We start from the raw sequence: 18656 nt of genomic DNA on the forward strand, positions 1-18656 counted from the left end.
ATTGCACCGACTTTCAACATGTCCACAGATTTGTAATTCTACAGTTTCTAAAATATGCAATCTACGAAAAATTCACAAATCTAGCAGATAGGTGCAACCCAACTGTCTCCACCATTAGTTCCCCTATTCATAAAATTGCAAAATGGCTAACCCAACAGTTTGAAACTCTCTCGATCTCTCAATTAGCTTCAAGTTCTGTTAATTCACATGAGTCCATAGATTAAATTACAGATATTAAGTTATGAGATGGTAAGATTTTACTATCATTTGATATATCCTCGATGCTCGTTAGAGTCCCTGAATATTTGAGGTATCTCCTGAGGGTAGATGATCTCAGTGGAGAAGTAATCCACGATTACATGCAACTATTAAACAGAACTGCTTCTAGTTCAACAACTATTTATACAGTTAATCATTTATGGGCAGATTTAAATTGGAAGCGAATTAGATACTCACCACGGACCTGTATCTGATATGCAGATGCTATATTTGCAATTTTTGACACAAAGGAATCTAAGGTAGAGGACTTTGTTTCAACTTTCAACAACAGATACCCGAACATTAAGTTCACATATGAAATTGAAAACAACAAGGAGTTACCATTCTTGGAAGTGTAGATGATTATAGGTAACTAGGGTCTAGAATTTGATGTGTATAGGAAGAATACCAGTACTTTCAGATGTATTCCTGATAGGTCACACAATATAAAATGGTAGGGACAGAGTTGAAAGTAAAAGGTATCCTTCAAATATAGTAGGTAAGTTAATCAGGAAACGTACACATGACAGTACGTAATGACATTCATTCACTTATTTGATTTAATCCCAGCCACAATAAACTTTATAACATACTGCCACTGTCATTGACGACATGAGTAAATTTAACTTATTTGTGACATAAAGTCGTAATTTTATGAATGAATCGAGTGCTTCATCTCGTAATCTTATCCAGATTGTTGCTGAAGAGGCAATAAGACATGTAGTGTCCGACCGAAAGTTCGGTTTCGGTCAAGTTTCGGCAAAAAACGAGTTTCAGTTTAGTTTCGGTGGCAAACCTGCCAAAACTACGACCGAAACTGCATTCGGGAGTTCCCGCACTGTGATCGGTCATATTCGGCGCGTTGAATTTCATATAAGCGACGAAGACATTTTGCCGCGTCCACGTGCCTAATCATGTTGTGACTTACTTTGTTTATTATATAAATATTAAGTATTGTGTTATTAGGCAATAACTTAAATAAGTGATTTTATGTTTAATATTTTGCATAACGTTGTGATTTAAAGATAAAATAAATAGAGACTGACTGATTATAATAACGTTTTCTTTATTTTTCCCTCAAAACATAATCCTTTAATAGAAGTTTCGGTTTCGGCCGAAACTGAGGTCGTTGCCGAAATTCGTTTTCGGTCGGACACTTGTCTTAGACAAGTATCTCATTCTGAAACATCGGATGTCCACCATTGAGGATGACAGTGTTCCATATAAGTGAAAGTTTACCTCTTTCATATACTATATTGTGTAGCAATTCCGTGAATGATATTTGATTCAATTCCATAACATATGTTTACAGTTAAAACTGAATAGGAAAAAGGGGTTTTTTGTATAATTCATTGTTCATATAGAAGTAGTTGTTTTGAAAGTATATTTTCTTTTATGCAATTCAATGTTTATATGGAAGTAATTGTTTCGAGAGGGTTTTCTTCTTCCAGTTTGTGCCTGTAAGTTACTTCTTTGCATGATCTACACATATTTGTCTTGAGTTAATTTTTTGAAATTGATTGATTCTTCTTTTCTTTGGAAGATTTCCACTTTTTTTGTATGAAGATGGATAAGTAGAAAGCCAAAACCTTTCTTTCCCAAAAATATTACTAATTTGTTAAAACGTATCCTCAGAAGTATGTTTGATTTCAAACATACGGATTCCTGCCATCCTATATTTATTTATGAAAGCATATTAACGGTCATTAATCTATACTTTCTGTATATACATGAATTTCCAACTTTGAAATATGTTAGGAAGTATGTGACCAGGAATAGGGACAAACTTTTTTTACCACAAGTTCACATAACTTGTCACCAACACCAAACAGATATTTTTAACACCTCGACACGTGCTTCAATCACTAAGTGATCATCGTCAAGAGGAAGATTAAACTAAATGTACATACAATGTTATCCTTTTTTATACCATAGATACCTCTGCTAGGTACCTACATCTTAATTGTCTCAATATAATTTTACAATGTGGTCTTATCTAATAGTCAGGTAAATCTGATAATTGAAATACTATTTCAACAATCTATATAGTATACTATTTGGTATTGGTCCACCATTGTTATTCATATTAGTATGTTTACTTAATTCTACACTCTCATAGACATATAGATGCCTGTTGTTGTTAACTTGTCTAACTAATCTTAATGAACTATGGAATGGTTTTGTTGCAAAGCATGATGGGCGACTGCTGATTTTTCTGGTCTTCCTCATTTTAGATGTACCTTCCTTATATCTATATATATATATATATATATATAGTGTTCCTTATATCTTATTTTAATAGATCTTTTAGTCTATCCATAATATTCTGCATCGCAGTCCTTACATTTTATTTTGTAAAATTCAGACTATTTCGAATTCTCAACTTTTTCCTTCAGATTCCCTAAAAGGCTCTGTAGTGAATGACTGGTTTGAAATACCACCTTCATACCTAGTTCCTTGCAAATTTTTCTAAAGTCCTTCGTGTATTGGTGGTATGGAACTGAGATATATTTATCTTGGTTTTTGCCATTTCTTAAAGTCGAAATTTCGTTCATTTTCAACCTAAACTTTTTCTTCCTTGTAATATCATCTACAATACCCCTCAAGAGAGTCAAAAGAAGATGCACTAGAAAATTCAGCCCAGCACATTTGTGCTGTCCATAGTGATGTGAACTGTCAGGAATATACCTGTAAGTGCTTGTTTCCTTCCTAAATACATCGTATTCTAGCTTTCCACATTGGCTCCTCATTACCAAAACGTCAAGAAATTGAAGTTGTCTTTTATTTTCTAAATCATATGTGAATTTTATTGATGGAAATCTTTTATTTAAAAAGGAAACAAAGCCTCAATTTTCGATTTTTTTGTTATTGAATATCGCAAAAACATCATCCACATACCTCAGCCATATCCTAGTTTCCATTTCGAATTTGCTCATGAACAGGTTTGCCAGGTAGGGGGACAAGAGGTTACCCATAGCCATTCCCTCGTGTTGTTCGTAATAGCAACCTTCTACATAAATTAGTGAGATAAACAAATTCATCAATTTCGTTATTATTGAAATTATTTTTCTCTAGTAATTTCCTGAGTTATTGTAAGGTCTGTGGAATTGGGACGTTAGGAAATGAACTAACATCAAAGGAAAGCAAAATCTCACCTTCTTGCAGAACAATGTTTTTCATATGTATGAACTCTATTGAGTTTTTGATACTAAAACCTGGTTCCGCAATGGGCAAGCCTTCAAATTTCTTAGTGAGCCATTTTGCTATTTGGTAGGTAGAAGATCCAATAGCTGACACGATTGGGTGCATTGATTTTCCGGGTTTGTGGATTTTTGTAGGTATTGTAGATGCTATTATAAGGAAGAAAAAGTTTGGGTTGAGAATAAATTAAATCTTGACTTTAAGAAACGACGAAAACCAAGATAAATATATCTCAGTTCCATACCACCAATACAAGAAAAAATTTGGAAAGATTTTCAAGGGACAAGGTCGCCCTTGATATTTTTGCAACAAAACCAGTCCATGAACTTTAGTTCCATCAAGATTAGTTAGACAATTTAACAACAGCAGGTATCTAGATGCCTAAGACAATGTAGAAATAAGTAAACACAATAATATTATGAATAACGATGGTGGACCAATACCTATAGCTTGTTGAAGTAATATTTTAATTAACAGATTTACCTGACTGTCACATAAACCACATTGTAAAATTAAGACTAGTAGATAAGGCAACATTGTAAAATTAATTGAATACAATTAAGAGGTATCATGATACCTCTGCTAGGTATTACATATTACACAATGGCTGAATTTCCATATACATTTAATTATTGTTAAGTTAATAAGAAATATACAAAAAAAATTGTGATATAATACATATTTCTTAAGTGGAGAAGATAAGGTCAAATCACAAACTTTTGGAAGAGTTAAAATTATAAAAAAACTATATTAAAAATTATTTTTATTTCTTTTCAATAAATTTAAAGGCACTTAATTTATTATTTATTGAGAGGTATAGCTCTGATTTTCTCCTTCTGCTCTGTCAAGGCTCTGGATTCATGAATAAAAACTACAAAATGTATACCCTGTAATAAAAATTATAGTATTAGATAGATAGAATATATATTAGAATAATCCATGAATTTGTTTTCCTCATATGGAGTATTTTATATTTCATTATATGATTTACATTATAATATCCAAGGTTAAAATCATGAACTCGTACGATTTCTTCGCTCTAAGAAACCTAAGATTGATGAAGTGAATAGTCCTATATGATATTTTTATAATAATAATACCTTCAATTTATATAGGTGTACACCCGATAACAAAAAAATAAAGGTTCATGATATAACTTTATATGGAATAAAATATTAAGTTGAAAAGCTTACATACTGAGCTGACTAGAAAATTGGTTTAAGGAGTAATTTTATAACGTAATTTCTTACCGCGATATTGAATACGGGCCGTCTATTCTTCCGTTAATTATATTGAAAATCATAGTTGAAGCCAAGGAATCGTTTCACTTTTTCAGTGGTTGGCAGTCCTTTATATGGAATTTGAGTATATTGTTAACACCAGAAGTCATTTAATTTTTGAGTTTCTTTGATATCTTAATATTGTCACAATCACTTCTCACTTTCAAACAGATATGATCATTAGTAGAGCAAATATTGAGACCACCTATCCGAAAGTTATCAGGATTAGATAGGTCATATACCACTCACATTGTATTGGGAATTGTCAAATTTTTCTCTTTGTATTTCATGTTGGCAGGAATCCTGGACTTGTTTTTCTGAATTTAAGTTAATTCAAAATCTACAAATAACTATGATAGAATAGAAGATCTATAATGTTTCAGTGTCAAGTACTTCACATTTTTTAAGTACTTGGGTATGAAGTACCCTGTATTCTATACTCAACTAGTAAGTATTCACTTTCAAAGATATATGATCATTAGTACAGCAATTATTGAGACCACCTGTCCGAAAGTTATCAGTATTAGATAGGTCATATACCACTCACAATGTATTGGGAATTGTCAACTTTTTCTCTTTGTATTTCATGTTGTATTTCTGAATTTAACTTAATCTACAAATAACTATGATAGAATAGAAGATCTATAATGTTTCAGTGCCAAGTACTTCACATTTTTGAAGTACTTGAGTATGAAGTACCAGGTATCGGAAATTCTTCGCAGCTTGGAAACCATAATGGTTGAGAATGGTTTTCATTTAAGAGAATTATTAGTTAATATTGGTATTTTCTTTTTGTTTGCTTTTTTATTATCGAGATTTTTTTATTTTCAAATACTTAAACTTTTTTCATGTTTTCAAAATATTTTCAGTAATTGATGTGAAAATTTTAATGACCAGTAATTTTATTTTGAGAAAACTTGAAGTATCATCATTCCCTAAATGAGATTACTTGAAATAAAGTACCCATATATATTTGATAAAGGTATTTGTAGGATGGCACTCAAAGTATCTAAAGTACTGAGTATTGTACTCAAAGTACTTTATTGTACTGAGTTTTAGAGCTTCTTTGGAGCCCACAGTGATAATACGCTAAAATGAGGAGGTTTTCAGAAGATCATCATTTTCAAATATCAAATAGTTTAATGATTTCAGTTGAGAATAGTTGAAATAAATTCACAGAATTTGCATTCTTCAATAAGGATCAAATTTCAGCTGCCCTCTATTTTGCTAGTAAGGTTCAGTATAAAACAGATGGTTGTAGGAAAATAAGATGCTTACCTGTTGTTTAGCAGCTCTAACAAATCCATCGTTAGCAGTAACAGTGACTGCCTGAATTTGATCACCAAATGTAAAAATAATTAGGGACCTCTCTTTTATCTTTCCCCCAGGTTTCAATTTTTTTTCATCGCTGTATTGTACTTTTTCGAATATTTTGTGGGATTTGTGGTCATTTTCTGTCTGCCTGAAATCTGCGTCATCTGGTAGAACTATGAGTCTGTTAAGAAGTTGATGGGCTCTAACTTTTTCACTGGGCCCCCCAACAGTATCAACAATATTCAAAAAATTATCCCTTGCTGTCTCACAGCAATATAACGTTTTTCCTTCAAACACTGCATCTAATATTGGTTTTTGTGGTCTAAGCCTTTCCCATTCAGCTTGCTGCTTTAAAACAGGAACATCAAAATCAAGTAACTCAGCACTTCCATTTGTTACTGAACTACAGTAAGCTAACATGGCTGAAACGTCTAGATTGACTTTACTAATGTTACTAATATTCTCTGTAGATAAATCTGCAGTATTAGTTGGACTTTGTAACATATAATCATCTTGATCAGATTCATCTGACTCTGAACTGCCATCAAAATTGAGAGGAGAATCACTCAACCTATCTCCTTTAACAGTAATTCCATACGATTCAAGCTTGGCAGCAATATGACTGCCTATTCCATTTGAGAACACAAAAACTATCTGTAAAGATATGAGGTGAGATTTTTTGCAAATATTAAGTACTTACATTAAAATTATTCGAATAAAAATAAAAATACACCAAGGTAAATTTACCAATTATGGTCCAGTTTGAGATACCAGTTCTGAGATTGTGTTTACTGAAAACTCTGAAAAGCTGTATATTTTTAGATCCAACTTTCATGTTGTTTATAGTGAAATCTCCTACGAATAATAACTGACCTTGAAAGTTAAAAAATAATATCTTCACGTAGTATTTTAACCAATTATGAACATAATGCACATAATGGGCCATCATACTATAGCTTATTTTTTAGCAAATCATATGAGTAAAAGACTTGTCAATTTTATATTGTAATTGATCTTGAACCAAACATATGTGTGAAATTTTTCATTGATCTTCAGTTTTTTGGGAAATACATATGTTACTTTCCTCCCTCTCATTATTACAAAGGGAGCCAACATAATACCAATAATTAGTTTTAATATTACTCTAGACACATCATCCTTAGCTCTACAATTTCTTTTGCACTACTTTCATTTGACTCAAACCCCAAAACTCTCAGTTCATCACCTCCAATTGTATGCAGCAATATGCAATATGCAGTACTCATATAATTATGAATCTTATGCTTCTTCGTTTTCCCCCATAAAATTTGATAGGATGAGGGAGTTCATCCTTCAATACCATTGATTTCTTTTACTGGGTTTTGAGTTTCTCTCTTGAAACTACTCCATTTTCTGATTCATCAAACGGTAGATTCAAGGAGCTTAGAAGGCTTTCATCAGATGGTAGACATTGGTTTTTTGTCTAGGACTATTGTCTTTTCATCTCTTTCGTGACGCTTCCTTTCTTTTTCAGCCTGACCTGGAGATAGGATATAAATAACATCTTTTTTTGGGTTTTTTTTATAAGAAAACATTCTCTAGCATTGAAGAACAGAGAATTGAAACTTTCTATGTTTTTACTACTTTTTTTGTAACGTTACTGCAGTTTCGTCCTATAAGGACATTTTCAAACTAATACATCAAACTAAAAATGATTGATTACATTAGCCCTTATATAACACCACTGTAGGTAATAATAGAGGTACTTAGCTTAATTGAGAACCTGAATTTTGTTTACTTGTGACAATGTGGATATGCTAATTTGAAAACCGGTGAGTAAACTAGATCGATTTCATCAATTAACAGGTTGCACCCGCAATGCTTATGTACTTCCAAAGATTCCAAATGATTGAATTTGCAACCATTCCTTGCATAGCGCAAAATTTCCGTATCGTTTAGATTCGGGAACGTGTGGTTGCATGCCAAGGAATGGTTTGAAAATGTCCAATAATTTTTACCTAGTCTGAAGGACCTTTCATGTTCAGCATACCGTTTTTAGAAATGGCGACCACATTGTCCCACATAAACACTATTACACTCCGGACACTTAAGCTTATAAACGCCAAATTTCTCCAACTTGTCCACTTTATCTTTGGCATTGAAAATGAAATCAGATAAACTGGCATGTGGTCTGAATGCCACTTCCACATTGTTTTTTCTGAAGAAACCCGCAATTATCTCTGTTCTTTTACCAAAATGTGGTAGAGTTACCCATTTCTTGATTTTTGATTGTTTGATATTGATATGTTACGATATTGATATGTTTGTGAATTTACGGCTTTGTTTTCTGACTAACTTCTGGATTGTATCTGCGTTGAAACCATTATTATGGCCTATCTGTGTAATTATATCCATTTCTCTAGCTAGATTGTTAGCAGACAAAGGCAGTGAGAATACTCTGTGCAACATTGAATTGTAGGCTGCTAATTTATGACTGTCTGGATGGAAAGAATCACTTGAGATGGTAACAATCTAGCTAAGGGAATTCATATAATAATAGTCATAATAATGGCCATAACAATGGTTGCAACGCAGATACAATTCACAAATTAGTCAGAAAACAAAGCCGTGAATTTACTTACAGATTAATATACCCCCAGATCAAACAATCATAAATCAAGAAATGGGTAACTCAAACATATTTTGTTAAAAGAATAGAGATAATTGTGGGTTTCTTCAGAAAGTGGCATTCAGACCATATGCCAGGTTATCTGATTTCCTTTTCAATGCCAAATATAAAGTGGACAAGTTGAAGAAATCTGGAGTTTATGTTTCTCGAGTGTAATAGTGTTTATATGGGACGATGTGGTCAAAATTTTCAAAAACGGTATGCTGAACATGAAAGGTACTTGGCATGCAAACACAAGTTCTCGATTCTAAACGATACAGAAATTTTGTGCTATGCAAGTAAACAAAATTCAGGTACTCAATTAAGCTAAGTACCTCTGTTATTACCTACAGTGGTGCTATATAAGGGCTAATGTAATCAATCATTTTTAGTTTAATGTATAAGTTTGAAACTGTCCTTAGTTAGTTACAAATAAAAGTGGTAAAAAACGTAGAAAGTTTCAATTATCTTTTCTTTATTATGATTTCCTACCACGTAGTAACAGCTACATCCATCAATTTATTCTCTAGAATTTATTTTCCTTCTTGTGAACTTGCTGGAATCTGCTCTCGCGTTTCCTAAAAAATAATTGATGAATGTATATCACATGTTGAAGTTATTCGTTATGAAATTCTGATACAAACAATAACCAAAAATTTTGATGAAAAAATGAAAGTGTTTTTACAGTATATCTTATTTCTATGGAGTTATACAGGTGAAATTTGAAGATCCCTAGATGTAAGAAAAACTGAACATCATGAATATATAAAGAGAAGGTAGATAAAATAATCGGGGATAGCGGAGTATATTCTAATATCATTGGTCATCACAGAATAAATTGAAGTCAAGCAAAAATTGTCACCAAAGAAACACAAGAAAAAAAATGAGAAAACTCAGAGAATTCTTTTAGCAGCTAACAGGTGTATTTCAAACAGCTCTATGTAAATGATTGCCATTATTGAGGCGAGAAGTTAAAAAAGGAAATGCATTCATGTAGACTATTGTATATGGCATCTGGACATCAGTCTTTTGACTTGTGTCAAAGGAAAGATAGCGGAAAGAGGAGAATTTTTTGGGTTTTGAATATGGCAAATTATTGACTAATTCGACACCAGTCCAAAAAGCAGTAACTTTTCGCGGTGAACTTTATAGTTTATCCTTAATTACACATAAGCAGATTCTCTACTGATTTAGCTTTGTTTATTCAAACAAAACTCAAACAACTCTACTTACCTATGCTTTGCTCAGTCCTCTATGACCCCCTCCAAGTGGTCTCCTGTATTCTTAAACCAGATTGTCTCCTCCACTCCATTCTTCTAATATTCTGGGGAATTTCTCCATGTCTGATTAATTCCTGATACTTCAACATATGTAATGTTGAGTGCTCAAAGATATAAATTTTCCTACCCGATTGATGTGTGCAAGAAATAGAATTTTCATACCATTCACCCCGGGAATGAATAATAAAGATTTTAATTTGCGCAGTTATAACCAGTACAAGAAAGTACATGTTTATTTATTCCCGTAAATAGATACAACTTGTTGATTCAGCCTTCTTTCAAATTGTAGAAGATACATCATGAATGTCAAAAAAGAAATCATAAATTTTTATCTTTTCAATACCAATATTAAGGAGGTTAAATGGTAGAACAAACCTGTAAGTAGTGTTCTACACTGCAGTTTTGAACTTCGCTTTTTGGATGTATATTGTATTTCACCCAATTAAGACCATTATTATTATTATTATTAATATAAATTCAACAACCACACATTCAATACTTGTTTAATTTTGTAACACTTCAAACAAAATCAATGAAAAGGTCCTTTGTCAGAGGGTTATTTACTTTTCATAAACAATTATGATGTAGTTTGTTGGAAAAGATACAATTTTGAGAAAATTAAAACATTTTCTATGGAAAAATAAAGTGGCAAGTGAATGAAATCCGACAGTATGTGACAGTGAAAAGAAGGTATCATTTTATGAGTTATTACTAGGAAAGAGTTCCTGAAATATTTAATTTTTTATTTATTTTTTGTGGAAAGTTTTTGGCTTTTTACTTCTCCATCTTGATACAACAAATGTGGGAAAGAAAGGAAGGAAGGAAGAAATAAATTCAAAAATGAACTCTTTTGTTTGTGTCTGAAAGTTACTTCTTTGCATGATCTACACATCTTTGTATAGAGTTAATTTATGAAATTGATTGCTTTCTTTCTTTCTGTGTGAGATTCCCACATTTTTTGTATCAAGATGATGAAGTAGAAAGCCAAAAACTTTGTTTCCCAAAAATTAAGTAATCTCTCCTAAAAATATACCCTTTCAATTTAAACTTTTGAGTTTCTGTATCTCTAAAAATAGAATGGAGCGCCAGTTTCGACTTCAGATTCATGATCAGCGAACAAAAATATGTAGGCAAATGCAATAAATTTTTCTAAGACATAAGCATGAACCATATAAACGAATAATTACCATAACGGGTAAACAGCCCACAACTGGTACATTTACCTTATAAATCAATTTGGTGGTACCTTCGGAGTTTGAAATAAACAGGGATAGAGCTTCGCACACTTAACATACTCTTCAGCTTGGTCAATAATACTTTTAACCCCATAACTACCATTTCCCAAACAAATCTGGCTCAATGACTTGGGGTTCCTAGCAATGACCTTAATCCAGGTGAGTCCATTATCACTTATTATATCCACATGTATTTTACGGTCTTCCAAAGTGAAAATTTTATTTATGCTCTGACAGGTTTTTACATCTTTTAAAGTATCTATTAGTGCTGAGAAATGTGTCAGATTTGAGCACTGCAAGTGTTCTTTCTTGATTGAATTGTTTTTATAGGCCTAGAATTTTAGGGCACTGAATTATCTTGACTGATATCATTACCATTAGTAGAAAGTACCTTTTTTAAAAATTTTAATTCTTGGCCAATTTTTCTGTATAATTTTTGGGAACCCTCAATGTCTTTGAAATCTTCAATAAGTTCCAATAATTTATCTCCGAAATTGATCTTCATCAGAGCTAACTCCTTCAGATCCACATTTTCATTGTTTGCTATTTTCATATTCATTTTAATTAATGCTCAGCAACAACAAAATTATAACTTTGGAAAGTAATTCGAAATAACCTACAGACAACAGAAAGGCATGAACTGTTACCTGTCACCATGACACAGTCTACAGACTAAACATAAAACCTGAAAGCAGTGTTGCCAAAATTAAATAGAAGTTCATAATCCTATTATCCATAGATAGGGAAAATGTCCACACATGAGAAAGCTAGTATAGAAAACAAAAACAGTGATTGATATCAAAAACAAACAGCCATATAAAAAAAATGGAACCGCGGTTTACTGATCAGCGGTAAACTGCTGATCCATTCAGCTGGTTATGTTTTCTGTCATGAGGTTTACTGCATTTTGATTGGCTCTTTAAATGTAGTTCATCATGTAGAAACCATTTTCTATATTGGTTTCATATACTCCCAAAAATTATTTGAAAAATAAATTGTTTATCTGTTCGTTATTTTAAATGAAATGTATTAAAATATCAAGTTTGATACATCACTGAATTATGACTTCCTCGCTTTATCTATATTTGTAATGAAAGAGACATTTACGTATTTGAAAAACAGAAGTTTATGTTGGCTGTGTTAACACGAAACGTTCAATCAAATATTTATTGTAACATTCATTGTTATTTATTTTCCATTTTTTATATTTTCTGAAAAAATTATTCTATTCTATTTCGCTCCTATATTGTAACACATCGGCTAAGTTGTCCGTTAACCAAAACCTTGTCGGTATTGCCCCAAAGGAAGAGCCATAAAACGATTGTAAAAAGTAAAGACGCATAAGAGAGGTTAGATTTCAAATCGGAATCCGAAGAAGTATCAAGCATCAAGCTGTTTACAGTTATAATTTATTACTCTCTCGCAAGGAACGCTCCGTTTTCATAAACTTATCGATTATGGCCGATTTTTATATTCGGTATTATGTTGGACATAAAGGAAAATTCGGCCATGAATTCTTGGAGTTCGAATTTCGCCCGGATGGTAAACTAAGGTACGCCAACAATTCCAATTATAAAAACGACACCATGATTAGAAAGGAAGTATATGTTCACCAGTGTGTTATGGAGGAACTGAAACGAATCATCGTCGACTCCGAAATAATGCAAGAAGATGATTCTTTGTGGCCCCCTCCGGACCGTATTGGAAGACAAGAATTGGAAATTGTAATAAAAGATGAACATATTTCATTTACCACATCGAAAACTGGGTCTCTGGTAGATGTGAGTCAGTCGAAGGATCCAGAAGGATTGAGGTGCTTTTATTATCTTGTGCAGGACTTGAAGTGCTTGGTGTTTTCTTTGATTGGTTTACATTTCAAAATTAAACCCATATAATTGAAATATAGCCAATGAGCTGATTTTGTAATAAAATATAAGCCAAAAACTTTTTCATTTTTTATTACTCATTCGTAAAAATTGGTATGCATCTGAACTCAACAATGTACTCTAAAATACAAAATCGATTAAACCATAAAAAAGTTGCCAATTTTAGAGTTTATTCACATGACTTTTTAAATTCATTTAAATAAGATAATTTGGAAAATTCTGATTAGTTCAGTTTAATATTGTTATGAGGTTATTCACCTTTGAAACTGAAAAAAATGGTTTTTACAGATTTTCAATCTGTCATCTCTGAAAAACCATAACAAATTTCAATGTTTTATGAATGAATTAATTAATAATTGAATAGCTTAGTGAATGATTACTTTGCGTAACAATTCAGTTGGTAGAACATGATTTTTGCTCCAAATGAATATCAGCAAGATGTGCAAACAACTTTCTTTGCCTAACTTGATAACTGGCTGGGCCTATGAGTATACTATTTTGTAAAGCAGACCTTGACATTTTGTCCTATCCAATATCAGGTTTTTCAAAAATGTCATTTAACATGTTCAATTCAGATTATAATTTGTTGCTCTATGCAGATGATTTGAAAATGTATCTACGGATATCCCACTTAACTGATTTTAGGCAACTTTAGAATGACCTGAATGAGATGCATGGTTCGTGCTTGGCTAATAACCTATCACTTATTATTTCTAATTGTAAAACATTTACAAGGAAAACATTCTTTGAAACTTCCTAAAATCTCAACGAAACTCTCTTATGAGAGTATTCCATGAAGACCAAGTTGTTGCCTTGGGTTTTCTTAGTTTTGTATCAATGTTAAACTGACTGAGGCATCTAGGATGAATGGTTTTATAGAACATAATTGAAAATTGTATTTATATTGTTGCCTTGAAAACCTTATATTCTCTTATATTGGGTCAAAGGTGTATTTATATGACCATTTATTTTAGAAGCAAATCTGAAAGTTGAAGGTTATTTTAATTGCTAAATAATTAATTTATGCCAAGCAATAACTCTGCAATCCAGTTAGATCCTCTATTGTGAAATAGGGTAGTTTTTCAACAAGATGCGTAGTATCTGAGTGACAGTTCTTCGACAATAACTCTACAGGTCGAGTGATTGGAATGAGAGGTTCTATAAAACTTCCTGAATTGACTATACCGTATTTTTTATATGGGGATGGTTCCAATTAAAAGTCTACAAGGCACAGCTAGCTACTGTAGGTAATTTACAAAAAGAAATTGTCATGTGCTCTAGGCTACTGATACCTGATATTCTTCAGAATGTGAGGTACAAAACAAAAGATTATTTATAACATTACCAGTTAATGGTACTCCGTTTGAATATTTGATGAAGTAAAGTATTCCACAAAATTGATAAGTATTTTACTGACATTGCTTATTGTTGTAATGTTAAAAATTTCACAAACTTTCACTCGATTATTATTTTCTCATTTGAAATTTTTATATGCGGGTTGTTGTGTGGAGGAGGTGATTGACAAAGAGTTGATATTTATGTAGAAATATATCCTCTGGAAAATTGAAGTAGATGTATGTGAAGGCGATGCCGTTTCCCCTTACGAAGACGCTATCTATGGGAGCGACAGAGATCTTAGTCCTTGAATATCACTTGAATGAGGCTCCTCAAAGCAATCAGTTGCAAATCTAAGCTTTGCCGACTAGATTTATCCTGTCTTTCACTGCAAGGCAAATAGCTGAAAACCAGAGCCTTAACACAACTCATTAACGATAAAACACAAGACAGCGCTGCATCGACCCACCATACGTCTCATTAGTGGTACTAGGCTCTACCACAAATGCATTGCTAGATTCAACTGTCTTCTAAGAACAAGCCTGGGCAGTGACGGCATCTCCCCTTACAAAGACACCATCTAATGGATCGACAGAGAACTCAGTCCTCAAATATCAAGGAGAAACGAGGCTCCCCAAAGCGGTCAGTTGCAAAGCCAAGCTTCGACATCGGCTGCCAACTAGATTCGTCCTGTCTTTTACTGCAAGACAAAGAGCTGAAAATCAGAGCCTTAACACAACTCATTAATGATTGAACACCAGACAGCTTTGACCTGCCATACGTCTCATCAGTGGTGCTAGGCTCTACCACAAATGCATTGGTAGATTCAACTGTCTTCAAAGAACAAGCCTAAGCAGTGATGGCATCTCACCTTACCAAGACACATCGACCCATATATGGTATCTTCGTAAAGGGAGATATCATCTTCATAAACTCAGGCTTGTTCTTTAAAGACAGTTGAGTCCAAAAATGCATTTTTGGATCAGCCTAGCACCACTGATGGGACCTATGGCGGGTCATAGCAGTGCTGTCTGGTGTTGAATCATAAGTGCCTTGTGTTTTGACTCTGGTTTTCAGCTAGTTGCCTTGTAGTGGAAGACAGAGGAGGAATCTCGTTGGTGGTCATGTCCAAGTTTGGCTTTGCAACAGTCCGCCTTGAAGAGCTTCATGTTGTTGGGCTCATAAGTTATTATTATTCGCTGTTATTGAATAACTGATAAATTTGCTACTCACTATTATTGAATAGCTATTAAAACTGGCTCATACTTTGCCAAAAATCTGTGTATATTACTAATCTTGACATACATCAATGCCTGATATTTTTCTATAACAACTTTTCTTCACGGCAACCTTGTATAAAATCGAATATTAAATGAAGAGCCAGATAAATAATGAAATTAATTTTCAACATTCCCTTCCTCAAATTGAAACATGAACATGAATTTCCAGAATATGTAAATAAACCTCTATATCTAGAGGGCATGATTTCAAAAGAGGTCTTCTGTAAACTCCTACCTTCGTTTAACATCAGCACTCCAGACTCTTACACCTTTTCCAGCAAAAACCTCCATAACCATACCTTTCAGCCAACTATTTTTTGGCAAATCTCTGTTCGATTATCACAAAACAGTACCTCATACAGCCAATTTTTCGTTATTTTCATACCACTTAGTTCTTTTTGTGATAATGGGTATATACTTTCCGATCTACTTTTTCCAAAAGCAATCTGCTAGAAATTGAACTATTTTCTATTGCTTTCTCCATATAAAATCCTTTTCAGATAAAACGCATGGAGCTGAAGAATCAATTGCAGTTCCAAAAAGAAAATGATTCAGCGTTAAAGCCTCGCCATCTGCTATATCCACCGGAATGTGAAATAAAAGCCAGATTTTGACAATATTTTTGGCTTCAATGAGAAGAATTGATGAAACTTCATTTATTGAAGGTTTTCCTTCAAGAGTTACTGAGAGCTGTTTCAATAGATCTTACCATCCTCTCCCGGCAGCCTCCCATATGTGGTGTCATTGGCAGTATCCTTATCCACTCGATTCCTCTAGTAATCATTTCAGCTAATATTCGACACTGTTCATTCTACCAATGCTGCTTTCATCTCTCTTTCTGTTCCCTTCAAGTTTTTACTGTTATCAGCATACATTTTCTTCGGGCAGCCTCTTCTTGCTATCATCCTCCTGATGGTGATTATGGTAATGTCGGTAGTAAGAGGATATGAAACTTCCAGATGAATGACATGAACTGTCAAACAGGTATATAGACGGCCTATGGTGAAATTCCATTAAAATAGTCCATATCTATAAAAGTGTATGGTCTAATAAATGCACTTATGCCCTGCACCTTGGTAGTGGAGACAGTTTGGGGACTTCAGGTTTGGATCAGTGAATCTTGCACCTATAGCATGAGTTCCAGACACTTCTGAAGGCTGAACTGTTTTGTACAATCAAAAATTTCTGACCTAATACTTTTGAAACAAATTCTTGTCTTTGGTGTCCAGCTTTGATGTGATAATATACACGTTTCCTCTTAAGAATGATTGGATACTTTGTTTCATTACTCATTACGAATATTTTGTGACTCTTGAATTTATGTTTGAGTATTGCGTATTTCTGTATCATACCCAAACCCAACGCATACCATCAATCCTAAAGAAAGAAATCTAATAAAAAAACGTACGAATTTGTTGCGCTTGACTTACCTGTCCCAAGACTTATGCAGACTCATATCATTTCTACATTTAGAACATTTCACACTGTTTGGAATTAATGTCCACTCTTGCAACTTCGCTAACAAGATGTCTGTATCCTCACACAGTTTACAATTATATATATCAAGTTAATATTCGGCATTTTAAAGGAAAAATGGCAATAACCAAAAAGCAGTTATTGACAGATAAACAAGCGTAATTAGACACCAACAAATGCGCAAATCAATATTTTTCAATATTCTATTCCTCCATGTCATTTATTATTCTCATTTTAGGTATAAATGTCAATCAAATGAAAGTTGAAAAATTCCAAAAACGTTATAGGTTTCTAAGTGATTATCGAAAAAAAAAATTTGCTTTCAAGAACGTGGCAATAACTGATTACTGAATGAAAAGCGGTAGAAAAAGGTGCGATGATATCGAAAACATAAAAAATATGTGAATTGCAATTATTTATTGCGGTAAAAAAGGTAAAATATGACATCATATACAAACTTTGACAGACTATATCTTGTTCAAGGTGAGTTGGGAACATCTTTTATAAAACATGTGCCAGCAAGATTTCCAGGAATATGCGCTTTTTTACGTTCATTGGAAACTGTTACCGCCTTTGTGTGCCTCCGAAAAGATTCAATGGCATTGGTGTGTACACCCGTTTCAGGGTCCTTGAAATTTATTGAATGGTTTACTTTCAAGTGGTTGTAGCCTTCACGAGAAAGGCAATCATATGCTTTCCAGCAATCCGAATGGATTATTGATCCTTTCTCAAACGTTATATTTTTAATTTTGGAGACGTTTTGTTCAATATACATAATTTATGAAATAGAAAATTAACATTGACTATTCCATTTATCAAATGGCCAAAAAGCAAACATGTTCAACACATCGGATGAACAAATAAATAAGCATCTCAAAACTATTTGTTACTATTCTTTGAGCACAGAACTACGGAATGTGTTTAAAAAAAATATCCGTTTTTCCGTTAATCAGCTGTCGCCCCCATACGAGCGGCAACTCTCAGAAGTTGAGAAACTTGTGCGAGCTAAGGACTAACGGGGTCTTACCTTTTAACGTGTGATTCCTAACACGGTTGTAGAATCATCCTCGCTTCAACCAGATAAATTCTCTCGAGAAAAATATCTGGTCGAGGCGGGAATCGAACCCACGATCTTCCGATCGTGAGTCGGACGCACTACCACCGCAGCCAATTCCATAAGGAATACCTTACAAAAGAGCACAGAACAGGGACGACGCACTTTTTTGACATATAACCTTTATACCAAAATTTCTTCATGACTGATGATGTAGCTAATAAATTCTATACAGGATAGCTGGTTTTGGAATAATTAAATATAAACCTATCGTTGAACCAAGTTCAAACTTTTTGTTCAAAATACAGTCAGCAAGGGTCTTTCTGAATTTTTCAGATTTTCAGTGCAGTGAATTATAGAAAATATGACTGTAGTTTCAAAGTACACAAAACGAATGTGTATATTTTTTT

The 18656-nt window shown here is 33.2% G+C and overlaps 2 protein-coding genes and 1 long non-coding RNA gene across 4 annotated transcripts; 1 reads left to right on the forward strand and 2 right to left on the reverse strand.

Annotated features, from left to right (window-relative positions):
* Positions 1 to 4067: 4067 nt before the first annotated feature.
* LOC111510158 (UPF0415 protein C7orf25 homolog) lies at positions 4068 to 11880 on the reverse strand. Of its 2 annotated transcripts, XR_012467322.1 has the most exons (5): positions 11607 to 11880; positions 11227 to 11547; positions 6018 to 6707; positions 4710 to 5079; positions 4068 to 4346 (listed from the first exon to the last, which is right to left on the reverse strand). XR_012467322.1 is itself a non-coding variant. In XM_023166038.2 (4 exons), the coding sequence occupies exons 1-4, from the start codon at positions 11772 to 11774 to the stop codon at positions 4260 to 4262; spliced, it is 1266 nt and encodes a 421-aa protein (XP_023021806.2). In that variant the 5' UTR covers positions 11775 to 11877; the 3' UTR covers positions 4068 to 4259. The 2 variants fall into 2 exon arrangements, 1 of the variants encoding a protein (XP_023021806.2); XM_023166038.2 differs by lacking the exon at positions 4710 to 5079 and having other exon boundaries at positions 11607 to 11877.
* LOC141485644 (uncharacterized) lies at positions 8344 to 11196 on the reverse strand. Its single transcript, XR_012467323.1, has 2 exons — positions 9934 to 11196; positions 8344 to 9278 (listed from the first exon to the last, which is right to left on the reverse strand). It is a non-coding gene; the product is annotated as an uncharacterized lncRNA (long non-coding RNA).
* Positions 11881 to 12551: 671 nt separating the features above from the next.
* On the forward strand, positions 12552 to 13162 carry mago (mago, exon junction complex subunit). Its single transcript, XM_023166040.2, has one exon. The coding sequence runs from the start codon at positions 12673 to 12675 to the stop codon at positions 13108 to 13110; it is 438 nt and encodes a 145-aa protein (XP_023021808.1). The 5' UTR covers positions 12552 to 12672; the 3' UTR covers positions 13111 to 13162.
* Positions 13163 to 18656: the final 5494 nt, after the last annotated feature.

Source organism: Leptinotarsa decemlineata, unplaced genomic scaffold (assembly GCF_025532065.1).
Source record: "Leptinotarsa decemlineata unplaced genomic scaffold, Ldec_3_MD MMD2_tig00026328_RagTag_RagTag, whole genome shotgun sequence".
Taxonomy (NCBI): Eukaryota; Metazoa; Arthropoda; class Insecta; order Coleoptera; family Chrysomelidae; genus Leptinotarsa; species Leptinotarsa decemlineata.

Bases quoted from the DNA above. Each gene is read 5' to 3' on its own strand.
- LOC111510158 (XM_023166038.2), bottom strand. From the start codon at position 11,774: ATGAATATGAAAATAGCAAACAATGAAAATGTGGATCTGAAGGAGTTA. The intron at 11,548-11,606 runs GTACTTTCTACT...CTAAAATTCTAG, and splicing joins AATTAAAATTTTTAAAAAAG to GCCTATAAAAACAATTCAAT. The intron at 6,708-11,226 runs GTACCACCAAAT...ATATCTTTACAG, and splicing joins GTTTATTTCAAACTCCGAAG to ATAGTTTTTGTGTTCTCAAA.
- mago (XM_023166040.2), top strand. From the start codon at position 12,673: ATGGCCGATTTTTATATTCGGTATTATGTTGGACATAAAGGAAAATTC.